This window comes from Musa acuminata, chromosome BXJ3-11, assembly GCF_036884655.1.
Source record: "Musa acuminata AAA Group cultivar baxijiao chromosome BXJ3-11, Cavendish_Baxijiao_AAA, whole genome shotgun sequence".
NCBI classification, from domain to species: Eukaryota; Viridiplantae; Streptophyta; class Magnoliopsida; order Zingiberales; family Musaceae; genus Musa; species Musa acuminata.
The window spans coordinates 25,335,586-25,360,512 of NC_088359.1; the positions used below are offsets into that span (position 1 = coordinate 25,335,586).

Genomic DNA, 24,927 nt, shown 5'->3' on the forward strand with positions numbered 1-24,927 from the left:
TTCGAAGAGGTCGGGTTGGGAAAACATCTCCCCGACTTTGACATGCGTGCATGTCCCAACGATGAGGAAGCAGACGACGACCTGCTCCGCTCGACCTAACCCGACGACCGCCCAGAGTCTTCGTGGGCGTCTCCTTGGACATCTAGAGCCGAACCAAACCGTGCTGACTCCCCGACCACGGTGTAAAGTTCACTAACAATTACCATGCTAATTTTTCGATCATTATCAATTCACTTAATTTGGATACATTTATAGCATTTAAAAATTTGACATGGTATCGAGTCGGGCCGTTAGATCCATGTTAAATCCCATGACTCTTCCTAAGCTATGGTGCAGAAGTGATATGATTTTGATCAAATGGTACCAATAGCCAAGACTATTTCTAGTGACTTTAACAAAAGCATGATGATTAACTCATCTCTCACAAGTGAAATGTTTCACGATTACAGTTAGCATTGACTTTCACCCAAAAACATGCATTGCTCTAACAAGGACATGCATGAATGCTGTGGAAGAACCACTCATCCACAAGGAACAGCAAATACAATATTTCCAAAACTAAAACCTGAAGCAAACCAAGTTGCACACCATGGTAAGTAGACATTATAGTTTTATGATGTGTCTTCATGGTAAAGATGAAGTCCAAGCCCAAGGCGTGCACAAGCTCTTCGGAATGCCATCGCTTCTGCCTTCTGCACAGGATCTCCGTGCTCCGTATCCTTAACAGAAGCAGTTCCACTTGCTTCTCTATAAATCTGAGGAACAATCGGGTCATTAGGAAGAAGCTTTCATCAGCATAATAGATAAACAAGTCATCTGATTACACGGAAGGGGAGGATGCTAGAATTCATGGGAATATAAATTAATACCAGATGAGGTGTTTCTCACTAAGGTGAATTAACTGATGAATCCAAATAAGAAGAAAATTACAAAGCATCATGCAGTTGGAGATATATATCAATCATCTATACATATTTAAGTGATCTTGATATGAAGTCATTTTATCAACAGAGAAGCTATCTCATGCAAGCCTAGCAGGTTTTCTGTGGAAAATTCATCAGAGTTACATGCACCCATTTGTCCTGATACACAAGGCTATATGATATGTGTAATTTATCTTACAGTTAAAATCCTCAAGAAAACTTCATGAAGTAGTACCAAACTGCGACATGTTTAAGGTGGACCATGGTGTGAATATGTAGCGGTTATATGCATAAACCCTTTTATCTCGGTATGCAGGCCTAAATGCGAATATGTATGTCATCTTGCTTCAACAACATTCATACTAAATTTGCAAGGTCTGATGAAAATGTACCTCAGCATCTGTCCCATATAGAGTTACACGATAAACAACAGAGACTGAACTCCCATCCGTTGAATACACAATGCTTCGAATCTCACCAGACCATTCTACAGAACATAGCAAAAGCAAATGAATATTTGAAATTTCCATCATTTGCAATGATATCTGAAGTTCGACAGGGTTAGCTAAAAGAAATTAGATACCAGGAGCATGTACATTCAGAATTCGATTGATGAAGTGCCTGCAAGCAGTGGATGTGAGAAATGGTGAATGAAAGCTTGCGATATGTGTCGAAGATATGAATATATTTGTAAAACAACATCCTTACCATAAGACAAGCAAAGGTTCATCTTTGATCCAAAGAAATGAGCACTGAAACTACACATAGTAGGAATCATACTAGGAAGCCTCAAAACTCCATTTTCTCAACCTATGTGTAGATAGGGATTAGATGTTTATATGCGGCTTCAGCTTCTTGCATCGTTGGACCTTAAATGGGTTTGAGGATGTCGATACAGTTGCTAAGAATGTTCTGTGCAGATCTGTAGTCACGATTTAAAAACGTGCTGTGCGGAACTGTAGTAACGTTGACGATCTTAGGTTCCAATGCAGTTTCACTGAGCAAGAGGTTGGCAAGTAGGTTAAATTAAAGTTTTCAATCCAAAGTTCTTGCTCTTTCAATTTCTAGGCCTTGTGCTGACATGGAATTGTAAAAAGGTCATACCTGATGCACAAGGCTCTTGCCAATGTGGGGTCTAGGGAGGGTCACTATATGCGACCTTACATCTCTAAACATAGATAAGTTATCTTCGTGACTTCAACTCTGGTCTCCCAGGTCAGAAAGGAGCGTACAAAGGTAGATGGAAATGTCCAACTTGCAAATTCAAATAATGCTCAACTCAACAAATATGCACATAAAGAATGACTACTGACTCCTGGAATAAAATGGGATCAGGTAGTAAATACATGATTAAGGATGCCCATACATCTTGTACTATTCAGGCAACCGAAAAAGTCTAAAGTACATGCTAACCTTAGTTTTTGTCATATTGGAACTTCATTTGAGAATTTGCAGGAGAAAACAAAACATACCAAACAATGTCAGAACTGATATGTGTCTAAATAAACATCTTACTTCTGATCGTGATCAATGAACTTGCATGCTGCATAGAGCAAATACAACAGCCAACCAAATAATAATGATGATCACATGAACACAGATGCAACAATCAAAGTTAAATATAGACCAATCAACATGAGGAAGATAATAAAACATTACAAAGATCTCAATCACAACAGAGCGACAGATACCCAAATGTCTAACAGACATTTGAACTCAAACCCAGAGTCATCCCTTTGAGCTTTCAAGAAACCTACATGTCATCCTTTTTTACTTTAGGGTAGAACACAAAAGGAAACACACATCTTTGCTTATGGACTAACAAGACCGAGATTCCACTCAAAATTTTATGCTACCACAATTTTCCCTTTCATTCCACAGATAGAATGAAACCCTATTTTAACAAATTCAAGATCCAGTGAATTGTTCTTCAGAAAATACATCATATATCACCAAGTAAACTGAAAATTCTGTAAAACGACACCAATTTAAGCTAAAATGATGAAAGCTAATATACAGCAGGCCCAGCAAGACACGAAGCTTGTTAGCTTCCCAACCTAAGTTAGGCACCAAAGATTTCGTCTTTGATACCAAACATAGCACCACGACTCTGCATCACCACTCCAACCATGACATCAAGGTCAAAAGAGAAGTTACGATCGAACTGCAACAGTTAGGGCAAGCTGGATGAAAGCAGGAGAGGAAGGAAGACGAGAAGATAAGAAGGTGGAAAGAGGCGAGGCGAACCAAGGGATGTGTCTGGTGGCCACGCCGTTTTCTACGCGGGTCCTGATGAGCGAATCCGGGACCTTCTTGTTAAGCTCCCTGAGGATCTCCGAAAGGGGGCGGCAGATGCCCGACGTGGGGACCTCCTCTTCCTCCACCGTCGCCGGCTTCAGCGCGGCAGGTCTCTCGTTCGCCGAGTTGGGCGAGGCGGAAGAAGGTCTGGCGGCGGCCGCAACGGCGTAGGAGCGAGAGACCGCGGACGCGCGCCGGTCGCAGAGGCGGGTTCGGACAAAGCTCGCCATGGGACGGGACGACGCCGCCGTCTCGGAGGAGGGCGGAAGGGTTTTAGTGTGGTTCAAGACACTACCGTGGGCTTCGGGTGACGGATCGGTCCATCTTGATTTTGGTCCATCCGATCGTGGGTCGGATGCATCTGCGAAACTAGTCGACAACTCACGAGTCAATAATATTGACATGATGATGATGATAATATCTTGATCACTTTGGAGTTACCTGGTGAGCATGCAATAAACATGCTATGGGGCATGTCGTGGGAAACAACTTTGAGAGCCGTGGCCTCGGGACCGACGCGGCTCGGTTCGGGTCCGGATGTCGGGGATCTCACCGGGGCGTGCCTCGAGCCCGCGGGGTCGGTCCGGTGCGATGGTCCAATCGGGACGGGGTCGCCGTCTCCTCCGGGCAGGGGCTCGTCGTCCGCGCGCCCGGCAGGGACCCTCGGCTTCGCACCTGCATAAAGGTCGGGTCGGGAGGCTCGACCCGACCCCTCCGACGATCAAGTTAGCAGAAGATGTGGAGGGGGTTTCAGAAGAAAAAGAAGTGTTTGTATGTGTGACCCCCCTTCTCTGATGAACGAGAGGGTATTTATAGGGAAGCTTACTGCTGTTTGATGTGCCCGCCTACAGGAGGCAGGCTGATAGCGTCTGACATGGGCGTTGGCATGGCGTGAAGAACCGCGCTTGAGCCGGCGTTAATGCGCCTCGGCCGGTGTTCCGGTTCGGTTGATCGAGTGTAGTCGCGCCGATCGAGGCGTGAGGCGTCGGCTGACGTCAGGCGAGTCTTATCATAATTACTATCCTCATCATATTCCCCCTCGGAAAAAAGCTATGCGTCGGACGTTGTAACGGAAGTCTGAGGCATGGCTTAAGCTTTCATACGAGCTGGCCGCGAAGGCATGGTCTCGGGGAAAATGACGCCGAGGAGCACGACGCAGGCGGGCTAGCCGTGCAGGTGTGTCTCGGGGAGCATGGGGCCGAGGAGCACGACGCAGGCGGGCTGGCCGCGCAGGTGTGTCCCGGAAAGCATGGGGCTGAGGAGCACGACGCAGGCGGGCTGGCCGCGCAGGTATGTCTCGGGAACATGGAGCTGAGGAGCACGACGCAGGCGGGCTGGCTGCGCAGGTGTGTCTCGGGAGGCATGGGGCCGAGGAGCACGACGCAAGCGGGCAGGCCGCGCAGGTGTGTCTCGGGGAGCATGGGGCCGAGGCGCACGACGCAGGCGAGCAGGCCGCGCAGGTGTGTCTCGGGGAGCATGGGGCCGAGGAGCACGACGCAGGCGGGCAGGCCGCGCAGGTGTGGTCTCGGGCATCATGCGACCGAGGAGCATGATGCAGGCGGGCAGACCGTGCAGGTGTGTCTCGGGAACATGGAGCCGAGGAGCACGACGCAGGTGGGCTGGCCGCGCAGGTGTGTCTCGGGAGGCATGGGGTCGAGGAGCATGACGCAGGCGAGCAGGCCGTGCAGGTGTGTCTCGGGGAGCATGGGGCCGAGGAGCACGACGCAGGCGGGCAGGCCGCGCGTGTGGTCTCGGGCATCATGCGGTCGAGGAGCACGACGCAGGCGGGCAGGCCGCGCGTGTGGTCTCGAGCGTCATGCGATCGAGGAGCACGACGCAGGCGGGCAGACCGCGCAGGTGTGGTCTCGAGCGTCATGCAGCCGAGGAGCACGACGCAAGCGGGCAGACCGAGCAGGTGTGGTCTCGAGCGTCATGCGACCAAGTGATGAGGTTCGGACGGGAAGGCCGCCCTGAGGGGGGCTCGGCAGTCTACGACCGGGGCAAGTGGCTCGGGCCGAGGGACACAACTCAGGCGGGCAGGCCGCGCTGAGGTGGACTCGGGTAGTCCATGGGCTAGGGAAGTGGCTCGGACCGAGGGACACAACTCAGGCGGGCAGGCCGCGTTGAGGTAGACTCAAGTAGTCTACGGCCGAGCCGTGTAGAGTCAGAGGGGTTTAAGCTGGGGCCAACCGCGAGCCGAGAGGGGGTCAGGTAGATACTGAACCTTCGCTCAGAAGAGACTGAGGCAAGGCTTAGATTTCTTTTCATGAGGACTACATCGGGTAGCCACCGCAGGTGCTTGGCCTCTCTTATGGAGCCCGTGGTCGGAGGTCGTCCCTTCTCCTCATGGTCGCTCAGGCCTCGGTTGCGATGTACCGATTAGCCCGCTGGAGCATCTCTAGCACCGTAGTGGGAGGTCGCTCCGCGAGGGACCAGAGGAATCTGGAAGGTCGCAGGCCTATCACAAACGCCTGCACTAACAAAGAGGGGTGAGTGTCCAGCAAGCCCTGGATTTGCATGGCAAAGTGATCCACAAAGTGTGAGAGGGGCTCATCCTCCCTTTGTTTGAGTCCGAGGAGCAGTGCCGCGGAGAGCTTTGGTCATGCATAGGCTACGAAGTGGAGCTCAAAGTCATTGGCAAGCTGGCCAAAGGAAGCGATCGTTCTGATCTCCAAGCCGCCATACCACGCGTGGGTCGGCCCTCTCAGAGTGGTAGGAAACGCTCTACACATCAGGGCATCAGAGGTTCCGTATAGTGCTATTTGGGCGCAAAAAGCAGCTACATGGTCCGCTGGGTCAGTGGAGCTATGGTAAGCGTCCAGAGGGGGAAGCTGGAAGTCCGGGGGGACTATCAGGTCCCGTATCTCGGGTGAGAAGGGAGACCCTTGGTGTGCGTTCTCCCTGGGCTCTCCCTTGGACCTGCGAACCTCTTCCTGCACCTCGTCGAGTCGCTGGCTGACGAAGCGCAACTGGGCCCGTAGGGAGTCCGAAGAGAGCACCTCGGGTTCCGGGGCGACCGCTCGGGTTTGTCTTCACTGGATCCCCGAGTGAGGCCGGTCGCACCCGAGGCGAAGTGGGGGGTTCCGATGGTGTCAAGTGGGCTCGAACGGGCGCCTTGCGTTGTCGCAGTGGTTCGATCATGGGCGGGTGCGCCGGATGAGAAATGAGCGGGATAATGGTTTGCACCATTTCCATCAGAGCTCGGACTTGACGGGCGAGGTCCTGAAAGGCCTCGGGTGACACGGGCGTTGAGTCGGCTAGGGCGTCGTCGGGCGGCGATAAGCCCGGGTCATTGAATATTCGCCAATATCGTTCGGAGGTCGTGGCGGGGTGTTCGTCACGATGGTCTCCGTGCGGGGGATATTCCCCCGAGGCTTCAATCGGGTGTGACCTCTTAGTCGTGGGCTCATCTGAGCCGCTCGGGTGATCACCCGACATTCCGGGCCCTCCTTCTAGCGCCAATCTGTTGTGGGAAACAACTTTGAGAGCCGTGGCCTCGGGGCCGACGCGGCTCGGTTCGGGTCCGGACGCCGGGGATCTCACCGGGGCATGCCTCGAGCCCGCGGGGTCGGTCTGGTGCGATGGTCCAATCGGGACGGGGTCGCCGTCTCCTCCGGGCAGGGGCTCGTCGTCCGCGCGCCCAACGGGGACCCTCGGCTTTGCACCTACACAAAGGTCGGGTCAGGAGGCTCGACCCGACCCCTTCGACGATCAAGTTAGCAGAAGATGTGGAGGGGATTTCATAAGAAGAAGAAGTGTTTGTATGTGTGACCCCCCCTTCTCTGATGAACGAGAGGGTATTTATAGGGAATCTTACTGCTGTTTGATGTGCCCGCCTGCAGGAGGCAGGCTGATAGCGTCTGACATGGGCGCTGGCGTGGCGTGAAGAACCACGCCTGAGCAGGCGTTAATGCGCCTCGGTCGGTGTTCCGGTTCGGTTGACCGAGTACAATCGCGCCGATCGAGGCATGAGGCGTCGGCTGACGTCAGCCGAGTCTTATCATAATTACTATCCTCATCAGGGCATGCTCGCATGTTGTCACGTGGCAATTCCACATATTTTTATTTATTTTTCTAAGGTTAATTACATATAAGGAAAGAAGAAGAAATCCTTCATTATATACACAAATTACAATTACAGAAACACTCGTCATAACTTTTCCTGAAAGTAATATAAATCCTACAACTGCAGCAGCTTTCACGCAATCGTCACGAAGAATTAAGTCCTCATGAAGCATTAAAGTGAGGAGGTGGAAATAAAGTTGGATATGGACCAATATCTCCTACCTGTTCTAATAATTACATCGACCCACCCAAGGGGGATACCATGGTGGATGGATGGAATGCCTCCTCATCAATAATAATTGCAAGCCAAAACGAGAGCGAAGCAGACACAATCTTTCAGCGAGAAGAACTTAAGAAGATGAAGTCTGCTCAATAAAGTTCTTAAATAGAAGAAGAAGCAAACATTCCCCACAGGTCAACCATCGAACAAAGTGGTCTGAATTTTGATAGGATAAATGAACAATTAATATCCTAAATTTAATTGGGTGAATATTAATTTTATATGAACAGATCTGATGTTAATGAAACCTAATTTTTATCCACCAGTCTTGATATAAATGATAAGATTGTTTCCGTTTGACTGAGAAATTAGGGTTCGAGTTAACAATCACAAGTAAGATTGAAAGATTAAGATTCGAGTCATAAAATAATATATTGATCATTAGCAATTCCTAATTTAAAATTAAATTAGCCATGAGTTTAAGAGTGATAGTAACTTCCGAGAGCCTCCAATCATCCCACACACACACACTCTCTCTCTCTCTCGACGCCATTGCATCACACAGGAATTGCATGAGGTGAGTTCACACAAAGAGCCTTGCAAACTGAACCATTTCGCGGCATCGCCAGCGTTGCGTTATGTGTCCCATTCATTTAGTGCTGCGATAGGGATCGATCATTAACTTAATGCCCTCTCTCTTCTCTCCTTTCTTTTTCTCTCTCTCTCCGCCCCCGCCCTCCTGCGGTCTCTCTCAAGCTTTGTGACAGCAGACGCAAACCACGGTGGTATAAATCGCTTTGGAATCGCCATGTCGCTGCTCCTCTAAGGCTCTCGGTTAAGCCCATACGCTATTCTTGTTTGGTATCGCATGAGCTTGATGGGTGGGTTGGTGAAGGCAGTCAGCGAGAGACCGCAGCAGCCGGAGAAGAAGCCGCGCGGTCGGCCGTCGCCGGGAAGAGCAGTCGCCGTGATCTGCTTCGCCTGCTTCTTGGTGGCCTTCGTCTTTAGCAGGCCGGTCAGCTTCCTGCCATCAGAAAAGAAAACAAGATTCGTTTATTCTTCTTCTTCTTCTTCTTCTTCTTCTTCTTGTGAGTCGAGCTTGCCACGGTCATCGCAAGACTGCGAGAGCAGAACAGTAAGCTTCCTCTAAACCACTACCATCCAGAGCTGCATATGATCGAACTAGAGATTCATTCTCGTGCGTGTGTGCGTGCGTGTGTGTGCGTTCACAGACATCAGGGAAGGCCAATCCGAGGGATATCATAAGGGAAGTGTCGAAGACTCATCAAGCGATTCGGTGAGCACAAGTGTTCTCCTTCCACACCGCCAAGTTCGTCTGCTCATACAGCTTCTTCTTTCCCATCAAGGTCCTTGGACAAGTCCATCTCATCGTTGGAGATGGAACTGGCAGTGGCCAGGATGAACTCCAACGGTGGCTCGTCTTCCTCCGGCCACGGTAAGGGCCTGAAGAAGGCATTCGCCGTCATCGGAATCAACACCGGCTTCGGCAGCAAGAAGAGGCGCGAATCGGTTCGACAAACTTGGATGCCAAGAGGTACCCCCTAAATCCTTCCCATCCAGGGCGTGCATGAACTGTGCTACGTATAATACAACTGCGCCGTAGGGACCAAGTTGAAGAGACTGGAGGAGGAGAAGAGCGTGGTGGTGCGGTTCGTGATCGGGCACAGCGCCACCCCCGGCGGAGCTCTCGACCGCGCCATCGACGCAGAGGACGCGGAGACCAAGGACTTCCTAAGGCTGGATCACCTGGAGGGATACCACGAGCTCTCCTCCAAGACCCGGGTGTACTTTGCCACCGCCGTCGCCATCTGGGACGCCGACTTCTACCTCAAGGTCGACGACGACGTGCATGTCAATCTCGGTCTGCTCTTCGCATTGCCTCCATGCCCGTCGAATGAGCATAAGAAGAGTTTTGTGCACTGAGTCATCCTTTTCTTTGCATCCTTACAGGAATCCTTACTACGAATCTCGCTCGGTACAGAGGCAAATCAAGAGTCTATATGGGTTGCATGAAATCTGGGCCGGTTTTGTTCCAAACGTAAGTACTTCATCTAATCTAATCTAATCATATATATATATGGCTCTCTCATGCTCGTGTTCTAACAGGGGCGTGAAATATCACGAACCCGAACACTGGAAATTTGGTGAGGAAGGAAACAAGTACTTCAGACATGCGACTGGCCAAATCTACGCCATCTCCAAAGACCTTGCTTTGTACATCTCCACAAACGCGTATGTTCTGTTTCTTCAGCCCCTTAGCTAAGTGATGACCGCATTTACTGACTGATCAATGTGTGTCATCTGCGTAGGCCAATACTCCATAAGTATGCAAACGAAGATGTTTCCTTGGGCTCATGGTTGATCGGCTTGGAAGTCGAGCACATCGATGACAGAAGCATGTGTTGCGGAACACCTCCAGGTAGACCTGTCAAATTCCTTGGATCGATCGATTACCTTAGCTAACATTTCGAAGAAGAGGAACGCTATATGTAACTCAGATTGAGTTTAAATGTGATGGATCTATCGTGTATCAGATTAGATTGTGATTTACTGATTTATGTTTTGGATCATCCTGCAGACTGCGAATGGAAGACTCGATCTGGGAATGTCTGCGTTGCATCGTTCGACTGGTCATGCAGCGGAGTCTGCAAGTCCGTGGACAGGATGAAGGATGTGCACAAAAGCTGCGGCGAGAGCGACGCAGCCATTTGGGATGTTGTTCTTTAGATGAGATTAGGTCGTATGGGGAGCTATATAACACAAGCAACTTCTCTTTTATGTCTCCTGTAATAACCATCCCATCCTCCTATCGCAAATCACTCCTATATATTTATATTTGTGTGTGTCACCTCCTTTCCTTCCCTTCCCTTCCCTTCTAAAACAAGCAGGAAACGAAAACAAAAAAGTGTTTTCGAAAGCTAGAGTTGATGGACGGTAGAGATCGCGAGTGCCAGAATAGAAAGATAAATTCTTTAAATTAATAATAAAAATACATACATAAAGACATCTTTGGCAAAAAAAAATCATAATAGAAAGAGAAATTTTATAAGCCAATAATAAAAAAATATAGTTATACGCTCGAGAAAATAAAATTCTTCGTTATAGAAGAAAAATCAAAACCATTCTTCCCTTCGATTAATTCAAATTAAGGTCAAAACCCCTTATATATACTCTCATATAAAAACCTTATATCTCTTCCTTTCATCAAAATCTGAAGTTTCAATCTAATTAGGACCCCTTCGAACTTGAAATAGTTGAAATCTAACTAGAAGTCCGAAAATATTTACTAATTTCTCACTTTTTATCACTAAAAAATAATAAATCATTGGGTTAAGGAAACAATCATATCTACATAAATGAATTAATCCATGGTCGAACACATGATATCTACTATGTGATTTAAATTGAACGAATGACATTATCTGATTTTAAAGAGAGATATTTATCTTTTTGTTTTATCACCAGTAAAAAGGCTTGTATGTATTCCTAAAATCGAAAGTATCACTCTTCATTTTTATTTTTATTTTTTACATCACGAGGTCTTTAATTACATATGATGAATTACGAGGGGATGATTAAGTGATCATGTGAGTTTTTACATGATTTGGGAATTTATTTGTGGCACGAGAGGAAGGATGAAACGATGATTCAGTGATAATGTGGTTTTTGTTGCATACCCGTTGAGCATTGAATGGAGGAAACGAGATATCAGTTGTAGCCAATATCTGATCTGATCTTCTTTGTTCCGTGGAATTTGTCATCTACTGATTCGAGTAAGTCGGTATTGTAAGAATTTGATATGAACCGAACTTGTTGAATATATTGGAGGGTGATGGGTGATAGGGAATTCTAAAGCGATAGCTGACGGTCATCGAGGCGTTGACATCATGGGGCATGTGCTTAACACGTGCCTAGAGAAAGCACGGCCAACTCGACAGATAACATGCGACCAACTCTGCATTACCCAAAATCGTACGGGTCAATGCCACCAGATGGGGGGTAGGATGAACTGACCCATGCCGTCAGGAGCATACAGACTAGTTACTCGCCATGTCCAATGAAGGATCGACGGTCATTAGCGACCCACGTATGACTTCAGCGACCCACGTATGACTGAGCCGTCGCGACAAGTATAAATATCGATCCCCTAGCTCGAGGAGTAGCATCGAATCTTTTTTATCACTAAAGCCACCTGCTAACTTAATTATCAGAGCGGTTGAGTCAGGAATTCCTTCTCTTGACATCGAATTGTTATGCAAAATCTCAATGGATGAAGCCAATCAAGCTCCACCTTAAGTCATCCACGAAGCAATAGATGCCCGAGAACCAACCCCCAGCCTGACCTCGTTCCTCCGACCTCCTTGCCCAAGAATCCATGTAGACAACCTTATATTTTTGGGACAGAACCAAGCCATACCAATCGTTAGGCTACGACATATATAATATTTTTTATGCTAGAAGGAGGGCTCAATTGTGCAAGAATATCTACCAACAAATAACCTCAATGAGCACTCTAAGGAGGCTTCGCCCACTCGCACAGTCTTTGGGTAGGAAGGACAGCTTCCCGCCCTCTCGCAAAGAAGAGAGGTGTGTGCCCCGAGTTATATATCTCGGGTAAAGAAGAAGAAAGGCCCACCACGATGGAGCATATGCCCGAGTTGTGCATCTCGGCCAAAGAAGAGAGGCCCGCCATGGTGGAATGTGTGCTTGAGTTGTGCATCTTAGCCAAAGAAGAAGAAAAGGCCTGCCACGATGGAACATGTGCCCGAGTTATGTATCTCGGCCAAAGAAGAAAGGCTTGCTATGGCGGAGCTCATGCTTGAGTTGTGTACCTTGGGAGAAAGATGGAGACCCTCTACGGTGGAGCCCGTGCTTGAGGTTATGAGAAAATGTGCCCATGTTGTGCAACTCAGCAAGAAGAAGCCTCGCCACGACAAGGCTAGAAGGAGAAGTGCCCGAGTCATGCAACCCAGGAGAGAAGAACGCCCTCTCGAAAGATGTAAGCCAGCATGACGAAATTCACCCTCAAAGCAACCACTACCCTACTAAAGGGGGACGATAAAGCTCAATGTGAACCACATGTAGGGTAATCCAGGGGTGACATCACATGCACAACAGAACATGAAACAAAAATCCTAAATTTTTCAAAAAGTGTTCATCGTCGTGCTAAGATTGGTAAGCAAAACCCTACGACACGGAAAACCATGTATGAGATAGTTATATTACCTAGGAAGATCATATATCTATGAATCCCTATGGATCTATTGGAGAAGATGAAGGAGGTCAAGCGTCATCCTCTCTAGCAGTGATCCACATAGTAGGGTTATGACGATGCTCCTCAAATCTCCATGCTTGCTATCTGAGGAGGAGAAGGGGAGAGGAGAAAAGAAAGTGGCAACCAATAAAAGGAGGTTCCGCCCATTCACACAGTCTTTGGGCAAGGAGGACAGCTTCCCACCCTCCTATAAAGATGAGAGGCATGTGCCTTGAGTTGTGTGTCTTGGCCAAAGAAGAAGAAAGGCCCACCACGATGGAGCATGTGCTCAAGTTATGCATCTCAACCAAAGAAGAGAAGCCCACCACGACGGAGCATGTGCCCGAGTTGTGCATCTCAGCCAAAGAAGAGAGGCCCGCCATAGTGGAGTGTGTGCCTGAGTTGTGTATCTCAGCCAAAGAATAAGAAAAGGCCTGCCACGATGGAACATGTACCCAAGTTATGTATCTCAACCAATAAAGAAGAAAGACTTGCTATGACAAAGCTCATGCTCGAGTTGTGTACCTTGGGAGAAAGATAAAGGCTCTCTACGGTGGAGCCCATGCCCAAGGCTAGGAGAAGATGTGCCCATGTTATGCAACTCGGCAAGAAGAAGCCCCACCACGACAAGGTAAGAAGGAGAAGTGCTTGAGTCATGCAACCTGGGAGAGAATAATGCCCTCCCGAAAGATTAGGCTAGCATAATGAAATTTACCCTCAAAGCAACCACTACCCCACTAAAGGGGGACGATAAGATTTAATATAAACCATGTCCACCAAAAGACACCGTGGATTCGATCGAGAAGCTGAAATCTCGGTTGCTGGAAGCACCGAATGATGTGACTTGAACCTTACTGTGAGGTCCCTAAGGCATGCCTTCAGGAAGGGATGAATGATAGAGAATGTTCTCACCCTGTTATACAAAGTGACAGGTGGTAGCCATCGAGGAGCCAACATAGAGCATGTACTTGGTATGTGTTCGAAGAAAGCGTAGCCAACGTGATCGATGATGAGTGACCAACTCCACACCAATTTGACCTGTACGGGTCGGCATCACACGATGGGGGACTAGACGAACCAACCCATGCCATCAGGAGCATACGAACTAGCCGCTTGCATGACCACGTTAGATGAAGCATCGACAGTCATTAACAACCCGCATATGACAGGGTCGTCACCATAGGTATAAATATTGATCCCATAGCCTGAGGAGGAGGATCAAATCTTTTTCATCTCTAAAGCCACCTGCCAACTTAACTATCGGAGAGGTCAAGTCGAGAATTTTCCCTCCTGACATTGACCTGTCGTGTAGGATCTCAATGTGGATGAAGCCGATCAAGCTCCACCTCGAGTCGGCCACGAAAATGTAGTAGACGCTCGAGAACCAACCCCCGATTTGACCCCGTTCCTCTAACCTCCTTGTCTAAGAATCCACATGGACTATCTCATTAGTCACTTATAAAGTGTGTACGTGTAGTTGAAGTCCTACGTGTTGTTGGATGGTTTGTGATGGACTGTAAATGACAAAGGTTTGAAAACATTTTTGAACCACTTAGTTTTATTTTTACCGTATAAGCTCTCAAAGGCCTTTAAATCTACCCTAAAATATGCAAAATAAATAAAATCATATTTTTGAAAAACTCAAGTGCTAATTTAAGTTAATAAATATTAGATAATATTATTACGTTTGTAATTAGAATGAACCATGAGAGCATACATACAAGTTTATCGGATCCAAATCCTACGAGAGATAAATAGTGTCAATTACACTCATGGGTATGGGTACGTAATAGGATGAGGATAATGTATTTTTTTTTATTACCTTATGGTTATAAGATGGTGACAGGTAAATCACCCCCTACCTCAAATATATTCATTTTTATGTTATTATTTATATATAAATATATTTTTAATAACAATATAAATAAAAATATATATATTTAAGAATTGAATCCCAATACTTATAATCCCAACATTTCAATATTAACCATTAATCAATCTTATGCTTAATTTTTTAAAATATTTAAAAATCTTATAAATAAAATAATAAGTAAAAAATATAACACCCTATTCTTAGTTCACCTATACCCTATACTTATGACTAAAGTAAAATCTCATATTTTAATTTTCATTATTGTTATGGATAGGAATACAATGAAAAATAAGCAATCTTATGATTAACTTACTAAATAAAATGATAAGGTTTCCATTGTATTTTTGACACCGGTACATAATTATAGTATCTAATTAAAGAATGTAAATTTTTGATAGAGTTCAACATTTCATCTTTATAACTATAGTGATTTCAATGTAAATTTTTTAATTTTAGGAATCGATATACTAAAAAAATTTAATTACAGGAGATAATATGTAATTAGCCTTGCCATCGACTCTACTAATGAAAATACCACACGTGTGAAAAATAACATCAAAATAGGATTAAAAAGATAATTTTACAATGCTATTCTCACCGATATTAATTTTCCCTTCTAAAACTTAGGTGAAAATGATTTCCTCCTTTCGGATCATCCGCTCCTTCGACTTCTCAAACGACCTCCTAGGAGGAGAAAGCTTCAATTAATTTTCGAAAGCTTCACTTCGGTCTGAACTCGAGCTTGGTTATCAACGTCCTCCGACTATTGATCCTTTTATTTTTCTCAACAAAATTCTTCTTTCTTTTTTAAATTTTTTTCTTTAAACAGTAAGAATAACATTATAAGATTATCTTTTTAATCTTGTTTTAACGTTATAGATGACAACATGTGTCAATCAATAGAAGAAATATGATTAAATATTTTTTTTCGAAAATATAAGGATATTAATATAAAATTTAAAAATTCGATATTCAGCTCCAGTCCATTCTAGGAATTTATCGGATTCGGACTCACGTTTCGGATTCGGGTTGTTTTCTTTTCCTACTACCACCATTCACCTGCTTCCTCGACCGGACATCACCTTGCGATATATAACCAAATCCCTAGAGGAGCTCCAAACCTCCCAAAACCCCCCCAGCCGCCACGTCGCCGCCGAAAGCGCCGCCACCGCGGGTAATCTCTCTCCCTCTCTCGCTCTATGTCGATCTCCATTTCTTTGCTTTTCCGGTGATTGTTCCTCGTTTCTTATCCCTCGTTGTTAGATTCGAGGGTCAGAGAGTCAGAGAGAGGGAGGTAGAGGCGATCATGAACTTTAGGAACGTCAGGGTGCCGAATGTCCCCGGATCGGGAGCGGCGGGGACGCTGGTGAAGGTCGCGCTTATCGGTGGCACCGCCGTCTACGTTGCTCTCAATAGCCTTTACAATGTCGAGGGTGGACACCGCGCGATCGTCTTCAATCGCATCCAGGGCATCAAGGACAAGGTCAAACCACACTTCCCATCATGCCCATACAGTATATTTCATGCGCTCTTGCGTTGATCGGCGAAGAACCTTATCTTGTTAGCTCTTATCTTACGTTTTCTTAGAGAGGATTTCTGTGCTGCTGCACTTGTTTCCACGTTGCATAATGACCCTGATAGTTGGTTTCTGGTTGTCTTTATTTTTTCTCAACCATTTGTCAACTGAAATGTTATGACACAGGTAAAACTAGCGTATACTTGCAGTTGATTGAGTAATTCGTGCATCCTGTGATAATCTTAATTGTTAATCTCGTTTAGTTTCTGAAATGCCTTGGTTTTGAAGGCTCTGCCTGTAATTCCTTTCTGGTAATGCTTATCTTTCAGGAACATGTGATTTGTGATGTTATTGAAAGAGTTGGAAAGTTAGAACCACCAACATGAAGTTGATTAATGAGCTCAACGAGTGAAAATTTCAGTATTCAAACTTGTTGTCGATAGGTTAAGTGTTACGAAAACGCTCTTTTTTTAATGCCTGAATCCACCTCGTTGTAATTCATAAGTCGAAATGAAATTTTATATGGTCAGATCTGGTGTAAAGGCCCTGAATAAGTGTAATACTGCATATGTAACTTTTGAATATGACTTTCATGAATGAAGTTACTTAATTTGGTTGGGTTCATTGCTTGGATGAAGTTGTGGTAATTTAAAAGGTTGATGACTTCAGACATTTTTAGATTGCATGCAAAAAAGTCTTATCAAACTAATATATTTCAGCTGAAGACTACATAGGAGGAAGACTGGTGCCTTCTGGTAACCAGATTGAAACATTAGTGCCCTTTTATTCATATTTGGGGATATGTTGACATAAGGAATCTACATAATTCAGTAGTAAATTGGATAATTGAAGAAAGGTCATCTGGAGTGTTTTTTTGAACCTGTTAAGAGCTGTCTTTACCTAGAATCAGCATTATATTTGGTTGATCTTTAGGCACTAAAGAAGCCATAACCATAGCTATAGGTGTGGACTGCTCATATTAGCTAATGTCATATGCTTTAAAGTATTGTATTGTTTTCACTCTTCTTGTGCTTGCCTATTGCTTGTATTTTCTGCAATTAATATGGCATGGCCACCTTTGCTGGGAAGAAATATGTTGTGTATTAGTCAATTAAAAAAGTGAATCCAATTAGCGCAGATAGTGCATAACTTAATTTTGGATTCTTTAGTCTACTATAACGACCAAAATTCTGGATACAAGCTCCATTTCTGCTATGCCCTATGGTTTATGTTATGGTTCTTTATATTACTGTTTAATTTTTTGCATTATATACCCACTATCTCTGCTCTTACTGTAACAGTGTTTATTCAGGTTAATTGTACTCGATACATCTTTCTATGCTCTCATGCCTATCTATCTTTTCCTTTAATTGTCGAAGTGTAGAGTCATGACCTTTTAGTTTCATATAACAAAAGCTTGTATACAGGTCTACCCTGAGGGAACCCATTTGATGATTCCGTGGTTTGAAAGGCCAATCATTTATAATGTTCGTGCGCGTCCCCATCTTGTCGAGAGTACATCTGGCAGTCGTGATCTTCAAATGGTATTTCTTTGTAAATCTTTTTATAATGCAAACATATATATTGTCTTATTGCGTTCTTGTGATCTAATATGTAGTGGACAAGATTCAGCCAATCTTCTGCCTCTGGTGCTCCAGGAGCAAGTTATTCTAAGTAGTCATGATACTTTTTGCTTGATTGTTTGGCTTATTTAGAAGTAATCTAGTGTTACAACTTGTTTTTATCACTTACTGTCATCTGCCTGACTCCACATCATTTATGTGTCAGTTTGTGTTTTCACATGCAAGCATCGAAATCACGTCCATATCATAGTTTGAGTTGCAACTTTTATTGTTGATGGTCTGCATTGTCTCGATTTTTTCTACCTTGTATGTTAATTAATCAATATGCTTGACTTGTGATCATGAGCAGTTTATTGATTTGTTCTCCTTTCATTTCTGTCTTCAGTTTACTGATCACTAGGAGACCCATATTCTTTTTATGACTGGAGTTCTAGAACTTCAACATTTTTTTTTTGTATTCTTGACTCCCTATTAGACCTTGATTTTGCCTCTGCATAGGTTTTGTGAAGTTTATAATCTGATAAGTGTGTATATCTTCTTATGAATGTTAAGTTAATGTCTGGCTTCATGCTCCTCATGTACCTGAACTAGCAGATCTAGAGTTTGGCCTATTAATGCAAGACCATTTTTTACACTGTCTTATGCATCTTGGAGATGAATTCCGAGCCAGAGACCACTTTCAGGCTCACTTGATTGAATCTTTGATGTGCATAATGACATATTGCTTTGAAATCCAACGGTTACATATCATAAGCTAATAGGAAGAACATGTTGCACTTGCCATGTCATGTACAATTAGTTATAAAAGGAAATGGCAAGCTATGAATCTCTTGTGGATGAAAAATATAATATTATGTCAATGTATCATTTAATATTAATTTTTATGTCATCTTATGGGAAAGAGATTCTAGATTGTGAGTAGTAAATTCAGGACAACAAAGCTTGTGGATGTCACCTATCAAAGTCCTGATTATTGTCCAAGCAGCTGGCAGTTGCAATAATCCTTCCACTCCACTTATGATTGAAACATCCTGGAGAAAGTGATTTTAGCAGGGGAAACATTTGCAAGTGAAGTTAATGGTTGTTCTTGGAACATTTGTCTAGAAACCTATGATACAGTTCTTTGTTTCATTCCATACATAAGTACTTATTTTTCTTCCAAAACTATACGTACTGTTGTTGTACCACAACTATTATAACCAGGAATGCTGGCATAATGACTGAACTTGGTAAGGGAAGAAATCACTTTAATGTGTCCTTTATCATATACTTCTCACTGTGATGTTTATGCTTTGCTTGGCCATTTGCTGGTTTGTATGGTATTGTCCACCTGGATTTTTTTGTTCATGGCATTATTAACTGTGAAGCCTCTATTCTTGCACAGGTAAAAATTGGGCTTAGGGTTCTTACTAGGCCACTTCCTGACCAGCTGCCCACCATCTACCGAACTCTTGGGGAAAACTACAATGAAAGGGTACTTCCTTCAATTATTCATGAAACTTTGAAGGCTGTGGTTGCTCAATACAATGCTAGCCAGCTGATCACACAAAGAGAGGTTTGAGATAATTATGATAGTCATTTTTTTCAAATCCTATTGCTTGTATGTGTCTACTAACTAGCATAAACAAAGATTTAAGCATCACATGGCAGTTAGATCTCTGTTACATCTGTATGTCGTAGGCGGTGAGTCGGGAGATACGGAAGATCTTGACTGAGAGGGCCCGAAACTTTAGCATTGCTTTGGATGATGTGTCCATAACGAGCCTGAGCTTTGGAAAGGAGTTTACTAATGCAATCGAAGCCAAGCAGGTTGCTGCACAGGAAGCAGAGCGTGCTAAGTTCATTGTTGAAAAGGCAGAGCAAGATAAGAAAAGTGCTATTATCAGAGCACAGGTAACTAATTTGATTTGTTAATTGAGCATTATCTTATTGCTTTTCTAACTAGTGAAACTTAGTGTTAGCATGGATTGTTTGTCCCTACTGTTACACTAGACAATTCAACATTCTCTGGAAGAAGATAAATAACAAGTTTCGATTAGCTGTAAAGAAAAACTTCTATTCTATTCGAAGCAGCTTAAATTTTCGATAAACACATGGAAACAAGGTTAATCTTGTTCTCCTCTATTCTTCCGAACAGGGTGAGGCCAAGAGTGCCCAGCTCATAGGTCAAGCAATTGCAAACAATCCAGCATTTCTTGCTCTGAGACAGATTGAAGCTGCACGGGAGATAGCTCATACAATTGCGAATTCATCTAACCGTGTCTTCCTGCAGTCTGATGATCTACTGCTGCACCTGCAGGAGCTGAATTTTGAGAGCACAACTAAACCGAAGAAATGAGAAGTGCGATTGTCTCCTGATGTATATATCAGGAGAACCGAGATACTGGAAGACTAATATGGTTCCGAAAGAGTTGAGATAAATTCTGTCTTTTGACGAAAAGAAACCAGAAGTCAATCATCAAAACTGGAACTTCAATGTCATTCTTCAATTCTGATTCCATCAGATGAGATCTGCATCACGTTGTGATTCCAAAATATCATCTGAAACTGGATGACGGTGCCTACTCATTCCTGTTGTTCCTTGTTGCCACAAAGTAGACTAGTTCTTCCCTATGCAGATTTTGCTTGTCATTATGTTATTGTTCTGCAGCATTAAACAAGATAATATTTTCAAGAGCAGGAAAATGCAATCGGTTCTGGGTTTTTGTGCCCTAATCGATTATCGAAATAGGTATATATCAACTTAAGCCACAATCATTCAGCAAACCCAAATTGCTTGCCAGGCTAGCAGAGTTAAAAGAACCAGGCTCAGTATCGGAGAAACTTTCGAATTGTAAAGGAGTACTTCACCAGAATATATGGTTGTAATGTTAGGAGAGGCGAAGTATGGCCATTTCCGTCGTGAATGGACAGATGAGATCCGTTGCCGCCGTGAATGAACAGATGAGATGAGAAAAGGACAAAAAGACAGTGGTGCTCCTCCGGTGTTTCCCTGTCTTTTCCCTCGTCACAAACCCTATAAGCCTGCCTGCAAGCAAGGCTGGGAACCATCATTGTATATATAATGCCTTAAGATTTACAAACGCTTAAAGCTTATGATTGATCACATTATGTAATATAGAATGTGTTGCAATGGCATTAATGCATAAGGATTAAAAACCGTTTATGCTTTCATTGAGATTCGAACTCAATAAGCATTAAAAAAACACTAATTTATTGCTTTCATTGAGATTTGAACTCAAGACCTCCCGCTTACTAAACGGGTGCTCTAACCAACTGAGCTATGAAAGCTTAGTTGTAATTAGGGACTATAATCTAATATATAAGGAATTAAATTTCAATGTAAGCTTACAAAATTTCTGTGGAGCAGCAAATTTAGTACAGTGAAAAAGCAGCTACTAAAGTTTCACAATCACAGTTTAATCTCAAAACAAACTCAGGTTGTATACATTAGTTTCTATCCTCATTCCAGGAATATCTTACCTTAGTGCTGAAATGACAGTCCAAATATCTGCTTATTTATTATTTGTATGGTTATGTTGTGCCAATTTCAAGAATCATGACATGTTACTTGAGCCCTAAATATCTTCATTCCACGAATATCTTCTTTCATGCATGTCTGATATGTTTTTCTTTCGAGAACAACTGAAGCATAGTCATCCAAATTTTCCATATCAGTATGAGTCGGGGAGAAAATATTTTTCATTCTTGAAATATTCCTCTCACCATATTTACAATGTGAGCTTTCCAAGTATCATTCTAACACCAAAATTTCATTTTCGTCGAACCTTGCATAAAGTCTCTAATTGACTTGGGCATTGATGCGGCTACACTAGGCATGTTCTTGGTGCTAATTTTACAAGTGATATTAGGGACTCATTTTGAAGAAATTCATCTTGACGGAGAAGATATCCTTGTCATCCAAATTCTAGTTCTCAAGACATGATCACTTTCATAAAATGGACCAGGTTGACTCATTGTATGACATAGACTAATGATCAATTATAACACTAACATATTGTCACTAAAAGAAGAACCCAAAAAATAATGTCATATAAAAACTAAAATTAAGAGATGTGTCAATAACACATCAATGAGCAAGCAAGCTCCTCATTTAACCATGTGATGGCGTTGGGGGACAATATATACTCAATGCTAGATCTCGCTGCAAGGGCAAAAGAGCTCATACTCCCATTCACCTTAGTTAAGAAGATGGTCATCATCAAATGACTGCATCATCAGGATGTTGACCCTCAAGATTGTCGTTCTCAAGTCGATCACCACATTGTCCTAAGGTCAGATGTGCGATTATGATCTTATGATCATTTTATGTTGCTATGCTCCTCAATGACTTCACGAGAACCACCTAACTTAAATAAATAAATAAAAAAATAAATTACTTGATTTGATAAGTCGAGAACCTTACACAAATAACCTTACGAGAGCTTTGCATAAGAGATTATGGTTTTCTTGACTAACACATCTGCCATACAAGCTAATCGTATGAGTGATGATACGTGTGATATGATAATCTTTTTACTTATTATTATTATTATTATTATTATATATTTTTATTTTATATTGCTTGTTGCATACTGATATCCTTGGATCTTTACAATGGGAATCGGATCGTGATAAGATCACGATAATGAGATCGATTTACCTTTAAATATAGACCATAAATAATCCTGGTTATAGGTTACTCGAGAGGGATATCGAGATAACTGGATAGACTAGTGTGCTATATACCCGTCCATTTGATGGAGACGGATAGTCTCATAGCTGCTCGTGTGGGGACACTAGGACTACAGAGCAGGTGCTCATTGGAGAATGAGATCACTGATTGATTTGCTCATAGAATGTTGGATGGTTGATGATACCTCATTGTCAGACAGCGATTCCATCATTCCGGTAGTATACCTAGTCCTTAGACTTGAGACACTAAGGATATTCTGTATGAGTACTTCACTCTTTAATATCGGGCTTACAGGTTTGGAAGTTCCAAATCTACCAAAACCAGTCATCGAGAATAGTAGCAAACCTTATAAGGGCTATTGAGTGTCGATAGAGGATTATCCACTCTTGGTATAATGAGAGAAATATCCTATGTTCTTTTTTAAATAAATCCTTCACCAAGGTCATTCGGATTGAGAGAGAAATAGTTTTCGGGGAGAATCCGATTAGCGCGAGACTCGAGGAGAAATCGTATGGGCTGGATAATACCATGCCCGACATATAGTCTTTGGGATATTAGATGGATGAGAGACTATAGGTACACGATAACTAAGAACGGATAGGTCCAAAGGATTGGATTCTCCTATATCATCTAGGGACTACGACGAAGTGGCCTAGTATGTCTGCAATCAATGAGTCGAGTGAATTATTATAAAGATAATAATTCGCTAAGCTAGAAGGAGTTCTGATAGGTATAACTCACGACCAACTCAATATTGGGCCTAGAGAATCATACACATATAGTAAGTATTGCGACGAATAGAGGTTCGAATATAAGATATCCGCTAGAGCCCCTATCTTATTGGATATCCAATAAGCCCTTGAATTATTGGATCATATGAATGAGATCTAATAAGAGCCAATAAGTTATCATTTGATAGAGATCCACTAATCTAAGAGGCATAGGTAGTTGAATAGAGATCCAATACCCAATAGGGTAGGATCTAGTAGGGTTAAGTTGATAGGAGGCCTCTATAAATATGAGAGAACCAAAGGGTCATAGGCTAGGCTTCTTGGTTTCCACCTCATATTCTTCTCTCCCCTTCTCCTCCTCATATATCAAGTGCAGAGATTTGGCTAGTGATTTGAGGAGCATCTTTGTAGCCCCTATCGTGTGGATCACCACTAGAGAGGAGGACAGTTTACCTCCTTCATTATCGTCTACAAATTTGTAGGAATTAAGGGATATATGATCTCATCAGGTAACACAACTATCTCACACATAGTTTTCAGGTTTACAATTTTTGCACACCAATCTTCGTATAACGACGAATACCTTTTGAAAAATCTAGGATTTTTATTTTTCTACTATGCAAATGATATCACCACTAGACTTCCCTACAACAATATCAGAGCCAGGTTGTTCATATGAAAGATTAGTTTTAAACTACGTGTGTTATATTTTAGGAAGACTTTTGACATCAAAACGTTGACGCAAAAGGCAAGAAAGGGCAGCAATTGTTGCTACCCTTACAAAAGTGGCCAAAGTCTGCTTGCAACCTTGGCCATCTAAGTGTAGGCGGTTGATGGCCTGCTTGTAGTAGGCCGCCCACAAGGGCGAGCGGCACTCGCCCGCAAATGGGGCACCACTCGCGGGCGAGCTGCCTACGAGGGGCGGGGCTAACCTACAGTTGTCGCCCGCAGCAGCACATGCGGGCATTGCCCCACAAGGGGCGACGCTTGATGCCTACGGGCACTGCCCTCGCAAGGGGCGATGCTTGTGGGCGCTACTCCCACAAGCATGGGCGCCCCCACTGTCGGCAAGGTGGCGACGACTACAATGCAGCAAAGGTAAGGAAGTAGGCTTTTTGGGCAAACGGATAATTTTGTCCTTTGGAAATCTAGATAATTATTAGTATAAGACTAAGAATATAACAGAATATAATTATTCATGATCATAAAACAGGCTGTTGCATGAGAAATTGGAAACAAGCATACTCCGAGAGAGAGAGAACGAGAACGAGAACGAGAACGAGAGAAGATGGAAATTGATCCCGTGGAAGAACAGAAATTATTACAGCTGTTATATATCTTGAAATTGAAACGTAAGCAATGAGTGACCGCATAGCGCAGTGGATTAGCGCGTCTGACTTCGGATCAGAAGGTCGTGGGTTCGACTCCCACTGTGGTCGTTTTCATTTTTGTTTTTCTTATGTCCTTTAAAAAATAGAGATATAGAAAATCTTAAAAAAATGTTTTTTTGTCTTTTCAGTGTCCTTAAAAAAAATAGAAATATAGAAAATCTAATAAAATGCATGGATGAGGGAGGATAGGCGCAACGGAAAACAAGTGAGACTTTGGACGATCGGTGACGAGTGTGTGACGAGCTCAGGGATCACATCTCTCTCTCTCTCTCATCAACTGTAAGCAAATATGCATACACGCAGAAGTGAGGACACATTTAATGCTTGTGAGCACTTAGAGATCTGAGAACAGCTTT

General features: G+C 43.7%; 3 protein-coding genes and 2 non-coding genes across 6 annotated transcripts; 3 read left to right on the forward strand and 2 right to left on the reverse strand.

The window, feature by feature from the left end:
- Positions 1–390: 390 nt before the first annotated feature.
- LOC103971499 (DNA repair RAD52-like protein 1, mitochondrial) lies at positions 391–3,549 on the reverse strand. The gene is made up of 4 exons (XM_065173649.1): positions 3,171–3,549; positions 1,507–1,544; positions 1,316–1,410; positions 391–755 (listed from the first exon to the last, which is right to left on the reverse strand). Exons 1-4 carry the CDS (start codon positions 3,449–3,451, stop codon positions 612–614), a joined length of 558 nt encoding a protein of 185 aa, XP_065029721.1. The 5' UTR covers positions 3,452–3,549; the 3' UTR covers positions 391–611.
- A 4,698-nt stretch (positions 3,550–8,247) lies between these two features.
- On the forward strand, positions 8,248–10,336 carry LOC103971500 (probable beta-1,3-galactosyltransferase 8). Its single transcript, XM_009385526.3, has 8 exons — positions 8,248–8,641; positions 8,739–8,803; positions 8,874–9,061; positions 9,131–9,388; positions 9,478–9,565; positions 9,634–9,759; positions 9,837–9,946; positions 10,106–10,336. The coding sequence occupies exons 1-8, from the start codon at positions 8,375–8,377 to the stop codon at positions 10,252–10,254; spliced, it is 1,251 nt and encodes a 416-aa protein (XP_009383801.2). The 5' UTR covers positions 8,248–8,374; the 3' UTR covers positions 10,255–10,336.
- Positions 10,337–15,739: 5,403 nt separating this feature from the next.
- LOC103971501 (prohibitin-1, mitochondrial) lies at positions 15,740–20,321 on the forward strand. Of its 2 annotated transcripts, none has more exons than XM_018820074.2 (6): positions 15,740–15,828; positions 15,931–16,137; positions 17,598–17,714; positions 19,138–19,308; positions 19,434–19,646; positions 19,891–20,321. In XM_018820074.2, exons 2-6 carry the CDS (start codon positions 15,961–15,963, stop codon positions 20,089–20,091), a joined length of 879 nt encoding a protein of 292 aa, XP_018675619.1. In that variant the 5' UTR covers positions 15,740–15,828; positions 15,931–15,960; the 3' UTR covers positions 20,092–20,321. The 2 variants fall into 2 exon arrangements, with proteins under 2 accessions (XP_018675619.1, XP_009383803.1); XM_009385528.3 differs by having other exon boundaries at positions 15,742–15,828; positions 15,918–16,137.
- Positions 20,322–20,970: 649 nt separating this feature from the next.
- Positions 20,971–21,044, reverse strand: TRNAT-AGU (transfer RNA threonine (anticodon AGU)). The gene has a single exon. It is a non-coding gene; the product is annotated as a tRNA-Thr (tRNA).
- Positions 21,045–24,545: 3,501 nt separating this feature from the next.
- Positions 24,546–24,619, forward strand: TRNAR-UCG (transfer RNA arginine (anticodon UCG)). Its single transcript has one exon. It is a non-coding gene; the product is annotated as a tRNA-Arg (tRNA).
- Positions 24,620–24,927: the final 308 nt, after the last annotated feature.

What these genes read in the sequence shown, in the direction of transcription:
- LOC103971499 (XM_065173649.1), bottom strand. Translation starts at nt 3,451, where the DNA reads ATGGCGAGCTTTGTCCGAACCCGCCTCTGCGACCGGCGCGCGTCCGCG. An exon ending in GCCACCAGACACATCCCTTG is followed by an intron (nt 1,545 to 3,170) that starts GTTCGCCTCGCC and finishes CACTGCTTGCAG; the next exon opens with GCACTTCATCAATCGAATTC. An exon ending in TATATGGGACAGATGCTGAG is followed by an intron (nt 756 to 1,315) that starts GTACATTTTCAT and finishes ATTGTTCCTCAG; the next exon opens with ATTTATAGAGAAGCAAGTGG.
- LOC103971500 (XM_009385526.3), top strand. Translation starts at nt 8,375, where the DNA reads ATGAGCTTGATGGGTGGGTTGGTGAAGGCAGTCAGCGAGAGACCGCAG. An exon ending in TTGTACATCTCCACAAACGC is followed by an intron (nt 9,760 to 9,836) that starts GTATGTTCTGTT and finishes TCATCTGCGTAG; the next exon opens with GCCAATACTCCATAAGTATG. An exon ending in GTGTTGCGGAACACCTCCAG is followed by an intron (nt 9,947 to 10,105) that starts GTAGACCTGTCA and finishes ATCATCCTGCAG; the next exon opens with ACTGCGAATGGAAGACTCGA.
- LOC103971501 (XM_018820074.2), top strand. Translation starts at nt 15,961, where the DNA reads ATGAACTTTAGGAACGTCAGGGTGCCGAATGTCCCCGGATCGGGAGCG. An exon ending in TCCAGGGCATCAAGGACAAG is followed by an intron (nt 16,138 to 17,597) that starts GTCAAACCACAC and finishes GCTTGTATACAG; the next exon opens with GTCTACCCTGAGGGAACCCA. An exon ending in GTGCTATTATCAGAGCACAG is followed by an intron (nt 19,647 to 19,890) that starts GTAACTAATTTG and finishes TCTTCCGAACAG; the next exon opens with GGTGAGGCCAAGAGTGCCCA.